The following is a 26,802-nucleotide window of genomic DNA, read 5'->3' as shown; positions in this document are numbered from 1 at the left end:
GATTGCCCAAAAATAACATGGATGCTAGCCTGCCACATTAACCAGCTCTGACTGGGGGATCCCGAGGCGTTCCCAGGCCAGGTTGGAGATATAATCCCTCCACCTAGTCCTGGGTCTTCCCCGAGGCCTCCTCCCAGCTGGACGTCCCTCCACCTAGTCCTGGGTCTCCCCCGAGGCCTCCTCCCAGCTGGACGTGCATCCACCTAGTCCTGGGTCTTCCCCGGGGCCTCTTCCCAGCTGGACGTCCCTCCACCTAGTCCTGGGTCTTCCCCGGGGCCTCTTCCCAGCTGGACGTCCCTCCACCTAGTCCTGGGTCTCCCCCGAGGCCTCCTCCCAGCTGGACGTCCCTCCACCTAGTCCTGGGTCTTCCCCGGGGCCTCCTCCCAGCTGGACGTCCCTCCACCTAGTCCTGGGTCTTCCCAGAGACCTCCTCCCAGCTGGACGTGCATCCACCTAGTCCTGGGTCTTCCCCGGGGCCTCTTCCCAGCTGGACGTCCCTCCACCTAGTCCTGGGTCTTCCCCGGGGCCTCCTCCCAGCTGGACGTCCCTCCACCTAGTCCTGGGTCTTCCCCGAGGCCTCCTCCCAGCTGGGACGTCCCTCCACCTAGTCCTGGGTCTTCCCCGGGGCCTCCTCCCAGCTGGACGTCCCTCCACCTAGTCCTGGGTCTTCCCCGGGGCCTCCTCCCAGCTGGACGTCCCTCCACCTAGTCCTGGGTCTTCCCCGGGGCCTCCTCCCAGCTGGACGTGCCTCCACCTAGTCCTGGGTCTTCCCCGAGGCCTCCTCCCAGCTGGACGTGCATCCACCTAGTCCTGGGTCTTCCCCGGGGCCTCCTCCCAGCTGGACGTGCCTCCACCTAGTCCTGGGTCTTCCCCGAGGCCTCCTCCCAGCTGGACGTGCATCCACCTAGTCCTGGGTCTTCCCCGGGGCCTCCTCCCAGCTGGACGTGCCTCCACCTAGTCCTGGGTCTTCCCCGGGGCCTCCTCCACATCAAGATATTGGGTCTGGGAAATCACCATTGGCTGGGCTCAATCCGAGGGGCGGGATAAACGGTTGTCTTTCAAATTCCTTCTGCATTCATAGCCAACCAGAGCAACGCTAGCTAGTTGATTAAACTTTTGCCGTATCCGGGTCGGCAAAATGAACACATCTTCCTTTTTTAAGAATGACTTGAGTGCTTAACTCCAAGTCTTCCAGAGTCGCGGCCAAAGCTGATTCGAAAGACCGCTGTTCACCAGCAGCAGCAGCCATCTTCTTTGTTTTCAAGTAGCAGGGAATTCATGCGGAACCGTCACAACTCTGCCATCCTCATGTTAAGCCCGCCCACCGACTCTATACACGATGTGATTGGCCTGACCAGAATTTGGTTTTTCCAGCTTGCAAGCCAACGGAGAGTTGCTAGACTGACCCTGACTGCAAATTGCATTTGCTGCCGCTAGGTTGGTCTAGATTTCTAGGCTACATGGATGCATGAATGTGCTTTACAGGTAAAATGAATGATTACTTTGATTATACTTTGGGTGTTTTATTCATTTTTAAAGCATTTGAATATTTTTTTTTGATTTGTTTCAAAACAGTATCCTGACTAAACTTTGACATAAACCAGTCTGTGATCTGCTCAACATCCTCTGATCTTAACTATTAGTCAAAATAATTCACAATTTCTATCATGATTTTTTTAAAGCATTAAAAATGTGACCAAAACCTTCAAAAGCAAAGGAAAAAGGGACAAAATGTTGAGGAAAATAGCACCAAAAAAAGGTTAATTTTCAATTTTGACCATGAATGACAACAAGTTCATGGCCGATGGGAAGACAACACAAGGGTTAATAAACACAAGTCTTCTTGGACTGCAGACTGAATGTACAACAAGAAATATGAACATATGAACAAAAGAACATTTACAACTATACATGTAAGTTATGTTTGTACATAAATTAGTTTCAGTTGTTAATTAAACATATTATATCTCTAATAGTAACAGAGTCAGTGAACTGACCTCAGAGTCTCCAGTCTACAGTGTGGACTCTCCAGAAAACCACACAGCAGCTTTACTCCTGAATCCTGCAGCTTGTTGAGACTCAGGTCCAGTTCTCTCAGATGGGAGGGGTTGGACTTCAGAGCTGAGACCAGAGAAGAACAGCTGATATCTGACAAACTGCAGTTCCACCATCTGAATGAAGAGTAAATGACGATGATAAAAATCAATTTCTAATCCAATCAATACTATATTGATCGTTTAAACAGCTGCATTTGGAAATACCCTTTGGTCTCTCTGTGTTTATCTATATGCCTGTGAGTGTTTTTGTCTGTGTGTGTGTGTGTGTGTGTATGTGTGTGTCTGTGTGTTACAGTGTGTGTATTACTGTGTGTGTGTGTGTGTGTGTGTGTATGTGTGTGTCTGTGTGTGTTTCTGTGTGTTTGTGTTTCTGTGTGTGTGTTGTGAAGGATCAATATATATGATTAGACATTATTTGTGAAAACCTTTGGAAATTATCAGAAACCAAAGAAATATTTCTACTTCAGCAAGTAAACGTTATCCATTTAAAACCAATATTAGTTCAGAAGATCTTCTGAATACAGATGTGACCATTTACCAACAATTATAAACATTGATTTACTTTAACAACAGTCAACATTTTCTACAGTTTCTTTAACAAACACAAGACTCTTGTAACTGCAGATTAAATTTACTACAAGAAACATGAAAATATGAACAAAAACAACATTTACAACTTCATGGTTTAAGTGATGTTTGTACATGAGTTAGGTTCAGTTGTTAATTAATCAGAGCTGAGACCAGAGAAGAACAGCTGATATCTGACAAACTGCAGTTCCACCATCTGAATGAAGAGTAAATGATGTAACCTTAGAAGATAATCCTCCTGTTTTAAATCATCCAAATCAATAATCTGTTCAGAGATTAGGAAGCATAAACCTTTGACATAAACCAGTCTGTGATCCATTCAACATCCTCTGATCTTAACTATTAGTAAAAATAATTAATAATGTCTGCTTTTGTAAACAAAAAAATTCTGCTTTTTTAAACGATTTAGTTACATTGTCATATAAATTAGGTATATAGACCATGATTTTTTTCATAAAGCGTTACAAAAATGTGACAAAAACGTTGAGGAAAATAGCACCAAAAAAAGGTTCATTTTCAATTTTGACCCCGAAGGACAACAAGTTCATGGCCGATGGGAAGACAACACGAGGGTTAATAAACTCAAGTCTACTGGGACTGCAGACTAAATGTACTACAAGAAACATGAAAATATGAACAAAAGAACATTTACAACTTCATATATGCAAGTTATGTTTGTAGATGCCTTAGTTTCACTTGTTAATTAAACATATTAGATCTCTAATAGTAACAGAGTCAGTGAACTGACCTCAGAGTCTCCAGTCTACAGTCTGGACTCTCCAGAAAACCACACAGCAGCTTCACTCCTGAATCCTGCAGCTTGTTGAGACTCAGGTCCAGTTCTCTCAGATGGGAGGGGTTGGACTTCAGAGCTGAGACCAGAGAAGCACCGCTGATCTTTGACAAACTGCAGTTCTCCAATCTGAATAAAAAATAAATGACAATGATAAAAATACATGTCTAATCAATTCAATAATATATCAATCCTTTAAACAGCTGCATTTGGAAATATCCTTTGGTCTCTCTGTGTTCATCTATATGTCTGTGTGTGTGTGCTCGCGTGTGTGTGTGTGTGTGTGTGTGTGTGTGTGTGTGTGTGTGTGGGTTTGTCTGTGTGTTTGTGTTTCTCTGTGTGTGTTTCTGTGTGTGTCTGTGTGTGTGTCTGTGTATGTTTGTGTTTGCGTGTGTTCAGAAGGATCAATATCAATGATCAGACATTTGAAATTAACAGAAACCAAAGAAATATTTCTACTTCAGCTAGTAAACTTTATCCATTTAAAACCAATATTAGTTCAGAGGATCTTCTGTTTACAGATGTGACCATTTACCAACAAATATAAACATTAATTTACTTTAACAACCAACCGTGGACATTTTCTACAGTTTCTTTAACAAACACAAGTCTTTTGTGACTGCAGACTAAATTTACTAAAAGAAACATGAAAATATGAACAAAAACAACATTTACAACTTCATGGTTTAAGTTATGTTTGTACATAAATTAGGTTCAGTTGTTAATTAATCAGAGCTGAGACCAGAGAAGAACAGCTGATATCTGACAAACTGCAGTTCCACCATCTGAATAAAGAGTAAATGATGTAACCTTAGAAGATAATCCAGGATGACATCTCTTTGTGACAGGACAACACATTCTCACTCCCATCACGTCAGAAAGCAACGCTTGGTCAGGTCCTTTTGGTGTTTGTTATTGACACAAAAAGTCTCCTTTAGCGTCATAGTTAGACACGCTTGGCAGGGACCCCTTGGCGTCACTATTTGAAGCTCTGGGTCAGGACGTACGTTTAACTGACATGAAGCACAAGAACGGGACAGTTAGGTTTAAAAAAAGATCATTGGTGACCAAGCGTCAGTATTTTAGGAGTTGGGAGTGAGGACGGGTTGGTCAGGAAGCATCGTACAGATGTTAAAGTATCGTCTAATATGCTTCACTCTCTCTCTGTGGTCCTGTATGGGAGTTTTAAAGTGTCTGTGACAGAGAGGCTTCAGTTATTATAAATGTATAAGTTCTGTACAATACAGTGTTTTGAAGATTTTACATGAAACACCTTCTTGAAAAGGCTTTGGACTTCTTGAAGATCTTTTAATTATTTATATATAGATGTCTCCATCATGTGTCTCAGTTTCAGTTCAGACTAAATTTGTTCAAACTGTTCAGACTGACACACTTAAAAGTTTTTGTGATTTGTGCTCAGAGAAACCCAGAATACAAGTGAACTGAAGGGATTTTAAAACTTTAACAAATTGACCAAAAATAACATGGAGGCATGAATGTGCTTCACAGGTGAAATTAATGATTACTTTGATTGAACTTTGGGTGTTTTATTCAATTTTAAATCATTTTTTTTAAATGGTTTCAAAACAGTATCCTGACTAAACTTTGACATAAACCAGTCTGTGATCCACTCAACATCCTCTGATCTTAACTATTAGTCAAAATAATTCATAATTTCTGCTTTTTTATACTAAAAATTAGTTATAATGTAACATAAATTAGGTATTTAGACCATGATGTTTTTAAAGCATTAAAAATGTGACAAAAACCTTCAAAAGGTCTCAGAAAAAACCTTAAAGTGCCCATATTATGAAAAAAACACTTTTTCTGGGATTTGGGGTGTTCTTCTGTGTCTCTGGTGCTTCATACACATACAAACTTTGTAAAAAAATCCCTCCATGCTGTTCTGAGTGAGATACGGTTCCTGAATGTGTCCTGCCGTCAGTCTCTGGGTGAGCTGTTCAAAATCGGCACGGCTTGTGACGTCACAAGCCGAAACGAGCTGGCTAACCACAACTGTTAGCTCGTAGCGTTAGCATGATAACGCTAATGCTAACGCTAGCATGCTACCTCGTTCTCAATAGCAAAGCACTGCTACAACACACCAGTTCACCATAATCTACTAAAGAACTACTTCCATGTGCGTCCTCATTTAGAAGAAGTCTCCCAGCTAATCCTGCCTTGTAACTGACTGAAGGAGGAGAAACAGCCTTTCTTTTACTGTCTATGGAGCTAGCTAGCTGACATGAGCTACATCTGAGCTACTGAGCATGTGCAATCAAAGATAGTACAGAAGAAGAGAGGTCTCACTCTGTAGCTGAAACAGAGACCAGCTGAAAGAGGATCTGCAGCAGTGAGAGAGAGCTGTGCTGTACAACAACAATATGGTGTTTTTTGATAATTAAACCATGTAAACCTATTCTGGTACAACCTTAAAATACAGTTATGAACCTGAAAATGAGCAGAATATGGGCACTTTAAAAAGCATCTGTGTGTATCGTACAGGGGATGTAACGTTACTCAAATGAGCAGAGGATCTTACTTGTTCTTTAGCTTATCTGCTGAAAACACTTCACTGGATAAAACACATCAGGTAAGATAACGTTACATGTGTTGTGGAACAGAGCTAAGCTAGCTAGCGAGCAAGTTGAGCATCAAGCTAGGTGACGTAAATTGTGTGAGACGAAAGATGTAGTTCACTGAGTGGTCTCACACAAAACAAAGTGGTCATATGACAAACCTACGGCTAACTGAGACTTTCATCGGTTGAAAATTTATCTTTTAAATTGACGAATATATTTGTAATACATGGCTCAATTCAAACCGGAACAATAAATGATTTTCATCTCCTCGTTCACTACCGTTCATATGGTTTTCCGAATTAAGGTCACATGAGGTCCACTGGAAGGGGCATGACTTCACCTCACTATAAACACAAGTCTTCTGGGACTGCAGACTAAATGTACTACAAGAAACATGAATATATGAACAAAAGAACATTTACAACTTTATAGATGTAAGTTATGTTTGTACATACATTAGTTTCAGTTTGTTAATTAAACATATTATATCTCTAATAGTAACAGAGTCAGTGAACTGACCTCAGAGTCTCCAGTCTACAGTCTGGACTCTCCAGAAAACCACACAGCTGCTTCACTCCTGAATCCTGCAGCTTGTTGTAACTCAGGTCCAGTTCTCTCAGATGGGAGGGGTTGGACTTCAGAGCTGAGACCAGAGAAGCACAGCTGATCTCTGACAAACTGCAGCCTTCCAATCTGAATAAAGAATAAATGATGATAAAAAAACAATTTCTAATTCAATCAATACTATATTGATCCTTTAAATAGCTGCATTTGGAAATAACCTTTGGTTCTTTGTTTTCATCAGTGTGTGTGTGTGTGTGTGTGTGTGTGTGTGTGTGTGTGTTTCTCTGTGTGTTTCTCTGTGTGTGTGTGCCTGTGTCTGTGTGTGTCTGTCTGTGTGTTTGTGCATGTGTGTGTCTGTGTGTGCGTTTGTCTGTATGTGTCTGTGTGTGTGTGTGTGTGCCTGTGTATGGTTGTACATAAATTAGGTTCAGTTTTTAAATAATCAGAGCTGAGACCAGAGAAGAACAGCTGATATCTGACAAACTGCAGTTCCACCATCTGAATAAAGAGTAAATGATGTAACCTTAGAAGATAATCCTCCTGTTTGAAATCATCCAAATCAATAATCTGTTCAGAGATGAAGAAGGTTCAGAATGTAGAAGTTCAGAAGATGGAGATCCCAAACACCTGAACCCAACAGGAGGACATCTCTTTGTGACAGGACAACACATTCTCACTCCCATCACGTCAGAAAGCAACGCTTGGTCAGGTGCCTTTGGTGTTTGTTATTGTCGCAAAAAGTCTCCTTTAGCTTCATAGTTAGACAAGCTTGGCAGGGACCCTTGGTGTCATTATTGAAGCTCTGGGTGGGGACGTACGTTTAACTGATATGAAGCACAAGAACGGGACAGTTAGGTTTAGGAAAAGATCATTGGTGACCAAGCGTCAGTATTTTAAGAGTTGGGTGTGAGAACGGGTTGGACAGGAAGAATCATACACATGTTAAAGTGTTGTTGGTCACAGATCAGACACAAATAAACATACTTTAAACACCTGCATTGGAAATATGCTTCACTCTCTCTCTGTGGTCCTGTATGGGAGTTGGAAAGTGTCTGTGACAGAGACTTCAGTTATTATAAATCTAGAAGTTCTGTTTTGAAGGATTTATGTAACTTCTTCATTATTTATATATAGATGTCTCTCTCATGTGTCTCAGTTTGAGTTCAGACTAAAGTTGTTCAAACTGTTAAGACTGAAGGACAACAAGTTCATGGCCAATGGGAAGACAACACAAGGGTTAATAAACAAATAATGAACAAAAAAATATTTACAACTTTATAGATGCAAGTTATGTTTGTAAATACATTAGGTTCAGTTGTTAATTAAACATTTTAGATCTATAATAGTAACAGAGTCAGTGAACTGACCTCAGAGTCTCCAGTCTACAGTGTGGACTCTCCAGAAAATCACACAGCTGCTTTCACTCCTGAATCCTGCAGCTTGTTGTTTCTCAGGTCCAGCTCTCTCAGATGGGAGGGGTTGAACTTCAGAGCTGAGACCAGAGAAGCACAGCTGATCTCAGACAAACTGCAATGCTCCAATCTGAGTAAAGAATACATGATGAAGAAAAAACAATTTCTAATTCAATCAATATATATTGATCCTTTAAACAGCTGCATTTGGAAATATACCTTTTGGTTTCTCTGTGTTCATCTATAAGTCTGTGACTGTGTGCATGTGTGTGTGTGTGTGTTTGTGTGAATGTGTGTTTTGAAGGATCAATATCTATGATCTGACATTATTTGTGAAACACTTTGAAATGTGGAAACCAAAGATATTTCTACTTCAGCAAATAAACTTTATTCATTTAAAAACCAATATTAGTTCAGAAGATCTTCTGTGTACAGATGTGACCATTTACCAACAATTGTAAACATTCATTTACTTCATCAACTAACAGTGGACATGTCTACAGTTTCTTTAACAAACACAAGACTCTTGTGACTGCAGACTAAATTTACTAAAAGAAACATGAACATGTGAAATAGCATAATTTACAACTTCTTGTATTAAGTCATGTTTGTACATAAATTAGGTTCAGTTTGTTTAAATAATCAGAGCTGAGACCAGAGAAGCACAGCTGATATCTGACAAACTGCAGTTCCACCATCTGAATAAAGAGTAAATGATGTAACCTTAGAAGATAATCCTCCTGTTTGAAATCATCCAAATCAATAATCTGTTCAGAGATGAAGAAGGTTCAGAATGTAGAAGTTCAGAAGATGGAGATCCCAAACACCTGAACCCAACAGGAGGACATCTCTTTGTGACAGGACAACACATTCTCACTCCCATCACGTCAGAAAGCAACGCTTGGTCAGGTGCCTTTGGTGTTTGTTATTGTCGCAAAAAGTCTCCTTTAGCTTCATAGTTAGACAAGCTTGGCAGGGACCCTTGGTGTCACTATTGAAGCTCTGGGTGGGGACGTACGTTTAACTGATATGAAGCACAAGAACGGGACAGTTAGGTTTAGGAAAAGATCATGGGTGACCAAGCGTCAGTATTTTAAGAGTTGGGTGTGAGAACGGGTTGGACAGGAAGAATCATACACATGTTAAAGTGTTGTTGGTCACAGATCAGACACAAATAAACATACTTTAAACACCTGCATTGGAAATATGCTTCACTCTCTCTCTGTGGTCCTGTATGGGAGTTGGAAAGTGTCTGTGACAGAGACTTCAGTTATTATAAATCTAGAAGTTCTGTTTTGAAGGATTTATGTAACTTCTTCATTATTTATATATAGATGTCTCTCTCATGTGTCTCAGTTTGAGTTCAGACTAAAGTTGTTCAAACTGTTAAGACTGAAGGACAACAAGTTCATGGCCAATGGGAAGACAACACAAGGGTTAATAAACAAATAATGAACAAAAAAATATTTACAACTTTATAGATGCAAGTTATGTTTGTAAATACATTAGGTTCAGTTGTTAATTAAACATTTTAGATCTATAATAGTAACAGAGTCAGTGAACTGACCTCAGAGTCTCCAGTCTACAGTGTGGACTCTCCAGAAAATCACACAGCTGCATCACTCCTGAATCCTGCAGCTTGTTGTTTCTCAGGTCCAGCTCTCTCAGATGGGAGGGGTTGAACTTCAGAGCTGAGACCAGAGAAGCACAGCTGATCTCAGACAAACTGCAATGCTCCAATCTGAGTAAAGAATACATGATGAAGAAAAAATCTAATCAATATTATATTGATCCTTTAAACAGCTGCATTTGGAAATATACTTTGGTTTCTCTGTGTTCATCTATAAGTCTGTGACTGTGTGCATGCGGTTTGTGTGTGTGTTTGTGTGAATGTGTGTTTTGAAGGATCAATATCTATGATCAGACATTATTTGTGAAACACTTTGAAATTATTGGAAACCAAAGAAATATTTCTACTTCAGCAAATAAACTTTATTCATTTAAAACCAATATTAGTTCAGAGGATCTTCTGTTTACAGATGTGACCATTTACCAACAATTATAAACATTAATTTACTTTAACAACTAACAGTGGACATTTTCTACAGTTTCTTTAACAAACACAAGACTCTTGTGACTGCAGACTAAATTTACTAAAAGAAACATGAACATATGAACAAAAACATAATTTACAACTTCTTGTATTAAGTCATGTTTGTACATAAATTAGGTTCAGTTGTTAATTAATCAGAGCTGAGACCAGAGAAGAACAGCTGATATCTGACAAACTGCAGTTCCACCATCTGAATAAAGAGTAAATGATGTAACCTTAGAAGATAATCCTCCTCAAATCAATAATCTGGTCAGAGATGAAGAAGGTTCAGAATGTAGAAGTTCAGAAGATGGAGATCCCAAACACCTGAACCCAACAGGATGACATCTCTTTGTGACAGGACAACACATTCTCACTCCCATCACGTCAAAAATAGATGCTTGGTCAGGTGTCTTTGGTGTTTGTTATTGACGCAAAAAGTCTCCTTTAGCTTGATATTTATACACGCTAGGCAGGGACCCTTGGCGTCACTATTTGAAGCTCTGGGTTGGGACTTACTTTTAACTGACATGAGGCACAAGAACGGGACAGGTTTAGGAAAAGATCATGGGTGACCAAGCGTCAATACTGTGCGAGTTGGGAGTGAGAATTATATCTCTAATAGTAATAGAGTCAGTGAACTGACCTCAGGGTCTCCAGTCTACAGTGTGGACTCTCCAGAAAACCACACAGCAGCTTCACTCCTGAATCCTGCAGCTTGTTGTAACTCAGGTCCAGCTCTCTCAGATGGGAGGGGTTGGACTTCAGAGCTGAGGCCAGAGAAGCACCGCTGGTCTCTGACAATCTGCAGTGATGCAATCTGAATAAAGAATAAATGATGATGATAAAAATCAATTTCTAATCCAATCAATACTATATTGATCCTTTAAACACCTGCATTTGGAAATATCCTTTGGTCTCTTTGGCTACGTTCTGCAGACTGCAGGCAAAAGTGGCCCAAATTAGATTTTTTTTGGGGTCAAGTGACCAGGTCAGACTTCTTCAGAAGTAGTGCGCTCAAACCTAGCACAGATCTGATTTTTTCAAATCAGATTCACTTCCAAATGTGGTCCTGAATCAGTGGTCTGATGTTTTTCAATGCGGCCACAGTGTGAACAACCAAGGAAGATTTGATGCGTCTTTTACGTCAAACAGTAATCACAATTATGCGCCAGTGGGAAAAACTTGACTAGGCCTACAAAATAGAGACCAGTGATGGAGCAAGTCAATGGAGGGAGAGTGAAGTGTTGGACCTAATTAGTGTATGAGGAGATACTTCAATTCAATCTAAACTTAAAGGATCATACCATAACCGCACCATTTTTCAAGAAATAGCAAACGAAATGGAAGAACGGGGACACAGGAGAACGTAGCTGGAAGAGCCTTAAAGCTAAATTTAAAGAAGCCAATGATTCCAATAACCGAAGCCCTGCCCATTTTATAACAAGCTTAGCCGTGTTAGTCAGCTGTCAGCCATTGGAGCTGGATATGGATGGCGAGACAGGTACGTTTTCAGTCTTGACATACATAGCATACGCATATAGAAAATCTTGAGTGGAAACACACTTTATTATAAAATAAATATCACAAATAAGTTTTACAATTGGAGACTAGAAAGTTGGCGTGTTATTTAGAGGAAAATGTGTTAACAGAATAAACAATGAGCCAGTCAGCTGCTCCCAGTTTTTTTTGCACAACTCGGAAACCCATCAGAGAAGCAGAGACTACCCTGTACGTGTCTGTCATTCAAAAATGTACACAGTCTATCAAAGATATGATCCAGTGCACTGGTGACCTGGCTCTGCAGAACCAGATCCCATATTACAACCTAATATATAAGTTAAGAGGAGGGCTACCATGTGACCCTAATCTTCTCAGGGTAACTTGTGTGTGTTGAGGGTGTTATGTAAAGTGGTAACCTGAACCAGCTCATAATATTTGCATAGAATACATCAAATACATCACATTATAGCATTACATGATGTTTGCTTGCACCAGATGATACAACCACCGAGTCACTCCCATCTGCATCTTCTGTGTCCTCTGAACCATCTACATCATCTACACCTGGAGAAAGCTCATCATCTGCAGGCATTAGAGAGACCACTGGAAGAAGCACAACAGCCACCAAGTCCTCTGGAAGTAGGAATCATCATGTTTTTATCAGGCTGTTGCTAAATCACTAGTAAAGTATTCGCTTAGTTAACCCATCCATTACTATTGTGTATTCTGTTATTACTGTACTGTATTAATGCTAACTTTTTCCTTATACTCATGTCTACCCTCCAAGCCTAATTGTTTAATTTGTATGATTGTGATACAATGACCAAACACGTTCTCCTCTTTCTTACAGCTACATCTGCCAAAAGCAGGAAAAGGAAGACCAAGATGGAAACAATACTGGAAATCTTCACTGAATAGATCAGCAGTGCCCTAAACAACACACACAACACTGAGTTTCAATTGAAAATGCAAGCAGCACAGCATGAACATCAGCTCAAAATGCTCTCAATGTTTTCACAGTTTCTTGGGTCAAATTCCCCATGTCCACCTTTCTACCAGGCACCAGTCCAGCCCTCACGGTACAACCCAAGACAACTGCTGCCTCAGCCTACCTTTTCCAACTTTACTCAGCCTCCTAAATATAGCATGGGTTCACCTCAGTCTCCACCATGTAACGAGACAATGAACCAGCCTTTGCTGCAAGATCTGGCTCAACCTCTACCTTTCAACCATCCCCCTGCACATCCTCCAGATCTACCTCAACCCTTCACCCAGGTGTCACCACACCCTCAAGGTCCAGCTCAGCGGCCTTTCAGCCAGGCCTCAGGACAGCCACCATTCTACCAACCTCCAGATGATGAGTAAAAGTAAATCAGATCACGATACTGTGAATTGCTTTCAGTATTGGTGGTCAATCTATGCAAAGTGTATCCATCATTATAAATGTTAATTACAGTTCAGATTATATTTGACAGTTTGATTTCAGGTTACAGTTTTAACGTTATGTAGTGTAATTAAACTGACAGAGACTTGCACTATAGCAGAATAATTTTAAGTTGAACATGAATATTTTTGGAGTATTTATTCAAAGTAGAACATAGAAATAAGAAGGTTTTCTTATTTTTTGGCTGAGAAAAATCCTTGTGTGGAAAATTTGATGACGACTATTATATGGACTAGTTGTTTACATAAACCTGCACAACTGAGAATTTTACAGGGATGCATTTTATTTATTTCATTCTTTTCCAGAACAAAACTGACCATTTCACCATTTGTATTGAACATTTTTTTGTTACTCCACACTTTGAGAATGTCATGTTTAAACATTGGGTAACACTTTACTTGACAGTACCCACATAACTATGACATGACACTGTCATGAATGTATAATAAACCTTATAAACAAGTCATAAATGTTTGACTTCTGTCATTAAGTGTCATTCGGTTTTTGTCATGACAAGTTGACATTGTTTGGGTTGTCTTGATTATGACAACTTGACATTAATCAAAGTGACATTACCAGAAGTTGTCTTGATTATGACAACTTGACATTAATCAAAGTGACATTACCAGAAGTTGTCTTGATTATGACAACTTGACATTAATCAAAGTGACATTACCAGAAGTTGTCTTGATTATGACAAGTTGACATTAATCAAAGTGACATTACCAGAAGTTGTCTTGATTATGACAACTTGACATTAATCAAAGTGACATTACCAGAAGTTGTCTTGGTCATGACAACTTGACATTAATCAAAGTGACATTACCAGAAGTTGTCTTGATTATGACAACTTGACATTAATCAAAGTGACATTACCAGAAGTTGTCTTGATTATGACAACTTGACATTAATCAAAGTGACATTACCAGAAGTTGTCTTGATTATGACAACTTGACATTAATCAAAGTGACATTACCAGAAGTTGTCTTGATTATGACAACTTGACATTAATCAAAGTGACATTACCAGAAGTTGTCTTGGTCATGACAACTTGACATTAATCAAAGTGACATTACCAGAAGTTGTCTTGATTATGACAACTTGACATCAATCAAAGTGACATTACCAGAAGTTGTCTTGATTATGACAACTTGACATCAATCAAAGTGACATTACCAGAAGTTGTCTTGATTATGACAACTTGACATTAATCAAAGTGACATTACCAGAAGTTGTCTTGGTCATGACAACTTGACATTAATCAAAGTGACATTACCAGAAGTTGTCTTGATTATGACAACTTGACATTAATCAAAGTGACATTACCAGAAGTTGTCTTGATTATGACAACTTGACATCAATCAAAGTGACATTACCAGAAGTTGTCTTGGTCATGACAACTTGACATTAATCAAAGTGACATTACCAGAAGTTGTCTTGATTATGACAACTTGACATTAATCAAAGTGACATTACCAGAAGTTGTCTTGATTATGACAACTTGACATTAATCAAAGTGACATTACCAGAAGTTGTCTTGATTATGACAACTTGACATTAATCAAAGTGACATTACCAGAAGTTGTCTTGGTCATGACAAGTTGACATTAAATTTGTTTGGGATGTCTTTGTAATGACAACTTGACATTAAACAGAAAATCCCCCTGTTTTTGTATTCATGAAATGTTAACCTAATGATTATTATAATTAGATGGTCAAGGTTAGAGACCAATTCTAGCATTTGGTCAGATAGATGTGTGACAGGATATTTCACAAAACTGGCTGTCATGACACTATTATGACAGTGTAACGAATACATTCTTTGACCTCAAGTAAAGTGGGACCATTCTGATTTGTCATTAAGATATCATGAAGGATAAGACATGTCTTAAGAAGTGCCATTGCACACCAAATTACCTTCCTAACACATTATCATGTGATGTAAAAATCTTTGTTGACAGTAGTGTTATGTAGTTGAAACCAGTGTGAATTTGGACCAGAACCAGAAGAAAACTAGATTGTTACGAGCCAGAGAATTGAACATCAATAAAGAGACTAGAAAACCAGGATAAAGTTTGAGAAGTGTATTAATATACACAGAAACATGGCATACACATATACAGATAAACACAGGTATGAAACATAACAACTAAAATAATGAAGTGAGCACATAACAGAAACCCTTTCCAGTTCTATGAGCTCAATTGTTCCTTGATGACAAGAGTTCAGAGACGTTCAACGTTGGGGCCCATATGAGTTTGGTTTCTGTTGGTCCTACCACCATGAAGAAGGAGTCCAGGGCAACAGGTCTAAGTTCAGAGTCTGGATCCTGTAGCTCGCCACCCAGCCAACTGAACTGGGAATCTCTAAACCCTGAAGACTCTGGGATCTGAAGAGTCAATGTGATCCAGTATCCCTCTCTGGACCGGACCTCCACCTCCTCCACCTGTAGATAAGACCACATCAGTTCTCTCAATTACTATTCAGTAGTAACATCAGTTGTTAGGCTACACTGGAAATACAATGAGGTGATATTTCAGTGAACTCATACTGAAATATCTAAACCTCTATTCAGGTTGTACGACCGTTCTTACATTTCTTCTCTTAGGTATCAAAAGTATATAAATCCCTTTCAGGTATCAAAAGCACATTTAGGCTATATTAATAGGCAACCTTTATACAAAAAATACATTTCTAATTCAAGTTGTATGGAACCTTAGTAACATTAACACTATTCTTAATATAATTGCATGAATTGCATGTAAATATCTCTCAAATTGTATTATTTTCCCATAACTTAAGCTACAGTGTTGTAATCTAGAGGCATTCAGACATGCGTGCTTATTTATCACTAAATGCACTAAAAAGTAGCCTCTTTAAGTTAGTTACTTCACCATAAACTCCAGTTAAACAATTAAACTCACAACTTGTACTAACATTCATTCAACAAAATACCCACAGCTAGCAATAGTGTTGAAAAGCAACATTACTTTCCAGAACCAATAGTCTCATTAGCCTTTCCACAGGCAATATGCAGTAGCTAGTCCGCTAGTCTTTTGTGGCTAATTACCCTATTAGCATATGAATACAGCACCTTAGCTAACCCGTTAGCTTGGCGCTATTAGCACCGATTAGCATGGATGCTAGCGAACTCAAGGCCTAGCTAGTGCTAAGGAGTGACTCACCATTGTCCTGCCTATAACTCCATGACAATAGTTGATTCAGGCACAGCTCTCTTTCGCTCTATTTACAACAAGGCATAGCCAGTATTAGACAGTATATAATATTTAGAAATGATTTATTTCACTAACTGTCGTTCTTTTTTATCTTATTGAGCGAGTAATGGCTAAACATTTTACTGTCCTTTATATGTTGTAACAAAACTGCAATATTACTATTTGTGTGTGTGTGTGTGTGTGTGTGTGTGTGTGTGTGTGTGTGTGTGTGTGTGTGTGTGTGTGTGTGTGTGTGTGTGTGTGTGTGTGTGTGTGTGTGTGTGTGTGTGTGTGTGTGTGTGTGTGTGTGTGTGTGTGTGTGTGTGTGTGTGTGTGTGTGTGTGTGTGTGTGTATGTGTGTATGTGTGTGTATGTGTGTGTGTGTGTGTGTGTCTGTGTGTGTGTGTGTCTGTCTGTCTGTCTGTGTGTGTGTGTGTGTGTGTGTGTGTGTGTGTGTGTGTGTCTGTCTGTCTGTCTGTGTGTGTGTATGTGTGTGTCTGTGTGTGTGTGTGTGTGTGTGTGTGTGTATGTGTGTGTGTGTGTGTGTGTGTGTGTGTGTGTGTGTGTGTGTGTGTGTGTGTGTGTGTGTCTGTGTGTGTGTGTGTGTGTGTGTGTGTGTGTGTGTGTGTGTGTGTGTGTGTATGTGTGTGTGTGTGTGTGTGTGTGTGTATGTGTGTGTGTGTGTATGTGTGTGTGTGTGTGTGTATGTGTGCATGATAGTGATAGAAAAACTTACTGGTGGAAAAAGCTCCCCTCTCTCTGCCATTGCAAAGACACAGGAATTCCTAAGAACCCTGGCTTCCAGGCCATCCCGTGTAAATTTAGGTAAACCTGTTACGGCGACATGTAATGTGTTATTTTATCATTTTGTTCATGTAAATAATTATGAAAAGAAACACAAATCAGTTATTACTGCACATTTCAGTAAATATGTGGACTAATTGTGAAATGATTAGTAGGGGATTGTCAAAACAAAACAAACAGATGGTTACTATAAACACAGAGGGGCTATCATATTTTAATACCAGTAGGCCTACCGACAAGCCATACCACATAATTGTATGACAAAGCAGCATTATTTAACTATTAATTTTATAAACCTAAATCAGACTTTTCACTCAGTGATCGCTAGCACTAGTACAGTAAAGAAATTACAGGGGAGAGATTATTTCATAATTGTAGTAGGCTTACCAGAACTCATGATCTTCAACTCCCTGCAGAAGGACCGAATGCCATCCTTTGCGATTGAAGTAGTCAATGTGATTTTCTTCTGGGGCAATGATGGAGTTATGACTCCCGTCAATTGCTCCAGTGCACTGTGGAAAACCACACCTCATTTGGAAGCCTTGTAGGACCTTCCGGAGGGCATCTCCTTTGGGCAGTTTCATGAACTCGGGCATGAGGACTTGACGCACGGTCTTGCAAAATGTGTGCACAATCGCGCACACAGAGGACTTGGCAATGCCAAACAGGTTAGCCAGCATGTGGTAACGGGCCCCCATTGCGAGCCAATACAGCCCAATTCCGACACGTTTACGCACAGAGATGCATCGCCTAAATTGAGTGGAGTCTTGAGGAGAGGCTCTGACAGAGATAATCAAAAGTTGCCCTCGACATCCGAAAGTTTTGAATAAACGTCTCTGTGAAGCTATTCACAATGCAGTCCCACCACTCCTGGCTTCGTCTGTGCATCCACACAGACCTCTGTAGTAGTGAATTTGCAGGGATAACCCCGCAAAAGGCCAAAATAGTGAATTTATCTCCCTTACTCTTCGTTCTTCTCTTCAGCATCTGCTCATTAATGTTACGGCTGCCATTACACAAACATTTTGAAATAAAAGCGAAAATGCTTCCTCCCTAATTTTAGTGCAACAGCATGCTGCATCTGATGTCATTGTTATTGTTCTTTTGCCATGCGCATGCGGGTCAGTTCGAAACCGCAAACAGTTCACACTGGAATCTGATATAGGCCACGTTTTAAAAGGTCATGTGATCAGACAAACAAAAAAATCGGATCTGAGCAACAAATCCGAATTAAGAATTAAGACTTGCGGTGAGAACGTAGACTGAGTTATCAGCTTGTCTTCTGTGTGTGTGTGTGTGTGTGTGTGTGTGTGTGTGTGTGTATGTGTGTGTATGTGTGTGTGTGTGTGTGTGTGTGTGTGTATGTGTGTGTATGTGTGTGTGTGTGTGTGTGTGTGTGTGTGTGTGTGTGTGTCTGTGTGTGTGTCTGTTTGTGTGTATTCTGAAGGATCATTAATCAGACATTATTTGTGAAAACACTTTGGAGTTAACAGAAACCACTAACAACTAACAGTGGACATTTTCTACAGTTTCTTTAACATCACTAGTTTTGTGTTATTGCAGACTAAATTTAATACAAGAACCATGAAAATATGAATAAAAACATTTAAAACTTCATGGATTAATTTATGTTTGTACATGTGCATGTTTGTACATACATTAGTTTCAGTTGTTAATTAAACATATTAGATCTCTAATAGTAACAGAGTCAGTGAACTGACCTCAGAGTCTCCAGTCTACAGTGTGGACTCTCCAGAAAACCACACAGCTGCTTCACTCCTGAATCCTGCAGCTTGTTGAGACTCAGGTCCAGTTCTCTCAGATGGGAGGGGTTGGACGTCAGCGCTGAGACCAGAGATTCACAGCTGATCTCTGACAAACTGCAATGCTCCAATCTGAATAAAGAATAAATGATGATGATAAAAATACATTTCTAATCCAATCAATACTATATTGATCCTTTAAACAGCTGCATTTGGAAATGTCCTTTGGTCTCTCTGTGTTCATCTACATGGCTGTGTGTGTGTCTGTGTGTGTGTGGATATGTGTGATTCTGTGTGTATGTGTGTGTGTCACTGTGCGTGTGTGAGTTTGTGTGTTTACGTGTGTGTTTCTGTGTCTGTGTGTGTGTGTGTTTATGTGTATTCTGAAGGATCATTGATCAGACATTATTTGTGAAAACCTTTGGAATTTAACAGAAACAAAAGAAATATTTCTACTTCAGCAAGTAAACTTGATCCATTTAAAACCGATATTAGTTCAGAAGATCTTCTGAATACAGATGTGACCATTTACCAACAATGAATTTACTTTAACAACTAACAGTGGACATTTTCTACAGTTTCTTTAACAAACACAAGTCTCTTGTAACTGCAGACTAAATTTACTACAAGAAACATGAAAATATGAACAAAAAGAACATTTACAACTTCATGGTTTAAGTTATGTTTGTACATAAATTAGTTTCAGTTGTTAATTAATCAGAGCTGAGACCAGAGAAGAACAGCTGATATCTGACAAACTGCAGTTCCACCATCTGAATGAAGAGTAAATGATGTAACCTTAGAAGATAATCCTCCTGTTTGAAATCATTCAAATCAATAATCTGTTCAGAGATGAAGGTTCAGAATGTAGAATTTTATAACTTTTAGAACTTTATATATGCAAGTTATGTTAATAATGTGTTGTGTTGTGTTTATATGTTCATAAATTAGTTTCAGTTGTTAATTAAACGTATTAGATCAATAATAGTAACAGAGTCAGTGAACTGACCTCAGAGTCTCCAGTCTACAGTCTGGACTCTCCAGAAAACCACACAGCTGCTTCACATCTGAATCCTGCAGTTCATTGTTACTCAGGTCCAGCTCTCTCAGATGGGAGGGGTTGGACTTCAGCGCTGAGACCAGAGAAGCACAGCTGATCTCTGACAACCTGCAGTGATGCAATCTGAATAAAGAATAAATGACAATGATTAAAAAAAAACAATTTCTAATTCAATCAATACTATACTGATCCTTTAAACAGCTGCATTTGGAAATATACTTTGGTCTCTCTGTGTCCATCTGTACGAGTGTGTGTGTGTGTGTGTGTGTGTGTGTGTGTGTGTCTCTGTGTGTTTATGTTTCTGTGTGTGTGTATGGGGGGGGTGTATGTGTGTGTGTGTGTGTGTGTGTGTGTGTGTGTGTGTGTGTGTGTGTGTGTGTGTGTGTGTGTGTGTGTCTGTGTGTGTGTGTCTGTGTGTGTGTGTGTGTGTGTGTATGTGTGTGTATGTCTGTTTTCTGAAGGGTCAATATCTTTGATCAGACATTATTTGTGAAAACACTTTGAAATTAATTGAAACCAAAGAAATATTTCTACTTGAGCTAGTAAACATCCATTTAAAACCAATATTGGTTCAGAGAATCTTCTGTGTACAGATGTGACCATTTACCAACATTTTTTTATTTTTTTATTTAACCTTTATTTAACCAGGTAGGCCATTGAGAACATATTCTCATTTGCAACGATGACCTGGCCAAGAAAAGCATAAGCGTGCAAGACAACAAACAGTTTCACATACAATAAAATACAAGAAAACAATACAAAAGGCCACATAAAGTGCATTTTAAGTAGGCATTACAAAGCCGGCGCAACGGGAGGTGTAAGTAAGTCGGAGGATATGTGAAAGTGATAAAGTAATAACACAATATACAGTATATAACACTGCTGAGATGTAGTGAAGAGTCAATATATAGTTAATGCAAGTTGTGGTCTAGTTAGTGATGTAGGTCAGTGATAACACAATCTGCATGAATAGACAGACTGTATAAATGTTGAAAGATTCAATGTTAATATGAATTGACATACTATCTAAAATGCTGAAATGTGGTAAAGAGTCGATATACATTTAGTGCAGAATTGTGGTCTAGATAGTGATGTAGATCAGCAGAGTGTAACAAAATTGTGTGATTTAAAGGTGGGAAGAAAAGAAAAAAACAGTTGAGCATATCAGGGCAGATGAAAGGTGCAAAAAAAGCAAGAACAGAATATGATAGCAATGAAGATGTGCATCTGTGCAAATACACAATTGGGCGTGACAAGAATAATGGGGTAAGGGTGTGCAAAAAAAGTGGGTGAAAGATGAATGAAAGAATAACAGCACGTGCAGTGATCAGACAGGAGCTCAGACAGATGTGATTTGAAGGCAGTTTGTGGGATAAGGGCTTTGAGTTTCAGGGTTTTTTGTAGTTCGTTCCATTCATTTGCAGATGAGAAATGGAAGGAGTGGCGGCCAAAGGAGGTGTGGGCTTTTGGGGTGACCAAGGAGATGTAACTGCTTGAGCGAAGGCTGCGGGTGGGTGAGGCTATTGTGACCAGTGAGCTTAGGTACAGCGGGGCTTTGCCTAGTAAGGACTTGTAAATGAGTTAGTAGCAGTGAATTAAGCGTTGAGTGTGTAACGAGGGCCAGCCAACTAATGCATAGAGGTTGCAGTGGTGGGTGTTATAAGGGGCTCTGGTCACAAAACGTATGGCACTGTGATAGAGAACATCCAGTTTTTTCAGGAGAGAGTTTGAGGCAGTTCTGTAAATGACGTCACTGATATCATGTATTGGTAAAATTGTTATTTTCACCAAGGTGAGTTTGGCAGCGTGAGTGAAAGAGGCACTGTTGCAGAATAGGAGACCGATCCTAGACTAAACTTAAGATTGAAGGTGGTTCATGTGTTGCTGAAAGGAGAGGAAACTGTCTAACCAGACACCTAAGTATTTGTACATCGCCACATTTTCTAATTCCAATCCACTGAGCGTGGTAATGCTAATGGGATAGGTAGGGGTGGGTAGTAATCGATTGAAAAACATGAACTTGGTTTTGCCAGAGTTTAGCAGTAGTTTGAGGTTTTGGAAGGAGTGCTGAATGGTATTGAAGTTCTCCTGGAGGTTTGAAAGCACAGTATCCAAAGAGGGGCCAGATGTATATAGGATGGTGTCGTCTGCATAGAGGTGGGTTTGAGAGTTCCCGACAGAAAGATCCACATCATTAATGTATATGGAGAAAAGAGTCGGCCTGAGAATTGAACCTTGTGGCACCCCCATAGTGACATCCATAGGTCCAGACAGCATGCCTTCAGATTTAACGCACTGGACCCTATCAGAAAAATAGTTGTTGAACCACGCGAGGCAGTCATGAGAGAACCCAAGGTTGTTGAGTCTGTCGATAAGAATATGATTAACCGAGTTAAAGGCCTTGGACAGATCAATGTAGACGGCTGCACAGTAATTTTTTTGCTTTTTGTCAATGGCTGCTGTGATGTCGTTTATGACCTTGTAAACATCTAACAGTGGACATTTTCTACAGTGTTTCTTTAACAAACACTAGTCTTTTCTGACTGCAGACTAAATTTACTAGCTGATATCTGACAAACTGCAGTTCCACAATCTGAATAATGTATGTTTAACTGACACGGGGCACAAGAACAGGACAGTTAGGTTTAGAAAAAGATCTTTGGTGACCAAGCGTCAGTATTTTACGAGTTGGGAGTGAGAACGTTTGGACAGGGAGCATCGTACAGATGTTAAAGTGTTGCTGGTCACAGATCAGACACAACATACTTTAAACACTTGCATTTGGAAATATGCTTCACTCTCACCATCACGTCAGAAAGCAACGCTTGGTCAGGTGCCTTTGGCGTTTGTTATTGATGCAAAAAGTCTCCTTTAGCTTCATATTTAGACACGCTTGGCAGGGACCCTTGGCGTCACTATTTGACATTCTGGGTCGGGAATTATGTTTAACCCTTGTGTTGTCTTCGGGTCAAATATTACCGTTTTCAAAGTTTCTTTATCAGAAATATGGGTTTCTTTCAACCAAATTAACAAATTAACAAACAAAAATAACATGGGTGGTTCCCAATGACGTTCTTCAGAAGTAATATTAACGATCACTACTTTCATTGAATTTTGGGTTATTTAATTTTATAGCATTTGTGGTCTTCCCGGGTCAATTTTGACCCAGTGGTGCAATGGGGCACTTTTGAGCTCAACAACAGATGAACATACACACACATACATGAATGCACATACGGAGACACACAAACACCCACACACACATGCACACACACACACACACACCCCCACAAACATACAGATTCATACAAACAGCAGCTGAGAACTAACTCATGTAATTGATCTTATTATTGTGCTTTCCAGCACATGGAAATGCACCCAAACACACACACACACACACACACACACACACACACACACACACACACATGGACAACAAACATGCACATGTACACGTGTGTGTGTGCACATGCATTCACACACACATACACACAAACACAACATACTGAAATTGGGCAATGGATCATCATGATTTTCAGGAGATGAAGACACACATACACACACACATACACACACACACACACACACACACACACAGTAGCTGAGACCTGCAAAAGATCACACTATTGTGCTTTTCAGCACATGAACATGCACGCACGCACACACACAAACACACACACACATGCACACACACATGCCCACACACACACACACACACACACACACACACACACACACACACACACGTTGCATAGTGGATCACACTACTGTTCTTTTCAGCAGATGAACACGCACACACACGGACACACATGTACATGCAAACGTGCACATGCATGCATGCACATGCGTGCCCACACACACACACACGCACACACAAAAACACACACACAAACAGCTGAGACCTGCAATATATCACACATGCACACACACACACACACACACACACACACACACACACACACACACACACACACATACACACAAATACAAACATACATACACAACTTCAAACTGCAGCTTTGTAATCTTGTTGTTATAACACCTTTGATGTGTCTTTTCCTAAATGGAGACAAGACAATTTTCTGTAAATTATTTTTTTCCGTTTTGGTAGCTCTCCTTTGTTTGTGAATACAATTGCATCAGTTCATTTTAACCTGGGAATATAATAATTGTCACATACCAGCCATTAATCCAAACACAACTAATGATCTCAACTCATTTTACTCAGAAAGTAGGTATAATTTCATGTAAATGAGGTCTGTTCACCATAAATAGAAAATAATAAGTGTAAAACTAGTTGAGATGAACTGGAATGAAGTTGAATAAAAGTGGTAACACAGACTTTAGTGATTAATTATGAATGTCTATGCTTTATAAACAAGAAAAGCAGACCAAGTCCATTTTTACCCAGAAAGACACCAAGTGGGATTATTGGCTGCCATTACAAATAATAAAATGGTTTCAAAACCATATCCTGATTAATCACTGACATATATCAGTCAGTGATTATCCACCAACATAGGTTCATCTGATCTTAACTATAATCAAAATAATTCATAATTCTTGCTTATTTTACCCCAAAAATTAAGTATTGTTTCATGTAAATGAAGTTAATTCACCATAAATTCCAAAAATTAAGTGTAAAACTAGTGGTAATGAGCTGGCATGGAGTTGTTGAGAAGGTTTAAAATAGAACTGAGTGATAATTTATACTTCATGCTTTATTAATCGCCAAAACAGACCGGGTCATTTTGACCCGGGAGGACAACAAGGGTGATTATTGGCTGCCATTAAAAAAATTGAAATTGTTTCAAAACAGTATCCTGACTAAACTTTGACTTATACCAGTCTGTGATAACCATCAACATATGTTCCCGTTGATCTCAACTGTTCAATTCATAATTTCAGCTTTTTTTAACTCATATTTTTGACCATATATAAAAAGAAAATGAGTGTAAAACTAGTGCTTATAGGTTGGAAAGAAGTTGGCTAAGAAAATGTAACACAGAATTGGGTGATGATTTATACTTCTTGCTTTATAAACTGGCAAAACAGACCGGGTCAATTTTGACCTGGGAGGACAACAAGTGCATGGTCGACGGGAGGAAAACACAAGCGTTAACTGACATGAGGCACAAGAACGGGACAGTTAGGTTTAGGAAAAGATGGAGGATGGGGTTACAAAATGTAAGTTTCAGGTACAAGAACTGACATGAACCCCGGTCTCCTGGGTGAAAGTCCTGTGCTGTTTGACCCATCCACCACCACAACCAAACTCCATATGCGGCTTTTTGGGCTTTCATACTTCGCTTATATGATCGTATCATATGTTCGCTACAGTATTCACTCTTTATACTACATCATCTACCAGCTACCCTGTCAAGCTGCTGGTCTGCCCGGTGCGTTCCATACAGACGCTAAAGGGGGATTTTTGTGTCAGTATCTGACGCTGAGAGACACTGATCAAGTGTCAGTATTTTACAAGTTGGGAGTGAGAACGGGTTGGACAGGAATCATCGTACACGTTTTAAAGTGTCGTTGGTCACAGATAAAACACGACAAAACATAATTAAAACACCTGCATTTGGAAATATCACATATATCACGTTTCTCAGTTTGAGTTAAGACTGTGTCTGTGAGCTTTTAATTATTTATATATAGATGTGTCTCTCTCATGTGTCTCAGTTTTCAGTTCTCTTCCTAGACCGTGTGACCGATCTGCACGAAACTTGGCAGGTAGCATAGACAGACCGACCTGACAAAAAGATATCGGAAAATACCAACTTTGTCACATCTGGACCAAAATTAATGCTATCAATGTGGAACTTTAGATTCTTGTTTGCCTTGACCCTCTGGAGGTCCTCCACACATTTTACGAAGATTGGCAACTAGGGGGCGCTACAAGTACAAAAAGTTTATATCTCATGAACGGCTCATCTGATTTTTACAATATTTGGAGGGTACCATCTAGGGCTGAGGCCACCCCTATAGTAAGGTACTGATTGGTCAAAGTGGGTGTGGTCTATGGGTCCCACATTTGGATTCACCACTTACACTAATGTGAGCAACTTTAAATTTACAGGGTAGATGTACAATGGGTCAAAAGTTATTAAAACAATTTTCAAAAGTTAAAGTCTGCACATTTTACGACCAAGAAAAAGTTCCTAGCTAGCTACCAAACACAAACTTCATCTTATCTCGGCCAAATTAAATGCTATCAGCTATTATTGTTTGACATCCCACTCCAAGGCTCTGTACCAAATTTAACGAAGATCGACCATTAGGGGGCGCTATAATCAACATTTATGTGTTTCGGCCAATGACTCAATGCATGCAAATGGGACATTTGCGATTGCAATGTATCTGCCGTAGTAATTGCTATCGACATGAAACTTGTGATGCTCATTTGGCATGATGTTCTGAGGCTCTGTACCAAATCTGGCAAAGATCGGCCTTTAGGGAGCGCTATAGGCTACGCTCAGACTGCAGGCAAAAGTGGCCCAAATCAGACCAGAGTGGCCCAAAGTGACCAGGTCAGACTTCTTCAGAAGTAGTGTGAACATTCAAATTTTGCCCAGATCAGATTTTTTCAAATCTGATTTAGACCACTTCCATATGTAGTCCTGAATCAGACCCAGGTTTGATTTTTTTTTAACAGATGTTATGTGACTTTTACTTCAATCTACATCGAAATTTGTCACAATGATGTGCTGGTGGGAGTAATGCCCAAGACACAAACAGTAAAATTAAAAACTTGACTAGGCATCCGAAAGTTTTGAATAAACTGTGTCTCTGTGAAGCTATTCATCATGCAGTCCCACCACTCCTGGCTCCGTCTCTGCATCCACACAGACCTCTGTAGTGAATTTCCAGCTATAGCCCCGCAAAAGACCAAAATAGCCAATTTGCCTCTCTTTCCGCACCT

General features: G+C 39.7%; 2 protein-coding genes across 5 annotated transcripts in view; both read right to left on the bottom strand.

Moving 5' to 3' along the window:
* LOC144513436 (NLR family CARD domain-containing protein 3-like) overlaps nt 1-26,802 on the bottom strand; it is a 49,669-nt gene that overhangs the window by 4,698 nt on the left and 18,169 nt on the right. For 2 of the 4 annotated variants that reach the window (XM_078244510.1, XM_078244511.1), the window contains exons 7-8: nt 19,827-20,000; nt 6,540-6,713 (exon numbers count right to left, since the gene is read on the bottom strand). In XM_078244510.1, coding sequence (XP_078100636.1) covers nt 6,540-6,713; nt 19,827-20,000 — 348 coding nt within the window. Of the gene's footprint in view, nt 1-1,997; nt 2,172-6,539; nt 6,714-9,563; nt 9,738-10,706; nt 10,909-18,775; nt 18,950-19,826; nt 20,001-26,802 lie in introns of those variants that run through there. The other 2 variants (XM_078244514.1, XM_078244512.1) reach the window with 2 other exon arrangements.
* Nucleotides 15,105-18,750, bottom strand: LOC144513439 (uncharacterized). Its single transcript, XM_078244518.1, has 3 exons — nt 17,442-18,750; nt 16,987-17,081; nt 15,105-15,481 (listed from the first exon to the last, which is right to left on the bottom strand). The coding sequence occupies exons 1-3, from the start codon at nt 17,449-17,451 to the stop codon at nt 15,236-15,238; spliced, it is 351 nt and encodes a 116-aa protein (XP_078100644.1). The 5' UTR covers nt 17,452-18,750; the 3' UTR covers nt 15,105-15,235.

This window comes from Sander vitreus, unplaced genomic scaffold (assembly GCF_031162955.1).
Source record: "Sander vitreus isolate 19-12246 unplaced genomic scaffold, sanVit1 ctg250_0, whole genome shotgun sequence".
Taxonomy (NCBI): Eukaryota; Metazoa; Chordata; class Actinopteri; order Perciformes; family Percidae; genus Sander; species Sander vitreus.
The sequence above is the reverse complement of the archived record's forward strand: the minus strand, read 5'-3'. Positions and strand labels throughout refer to the sequence as shown.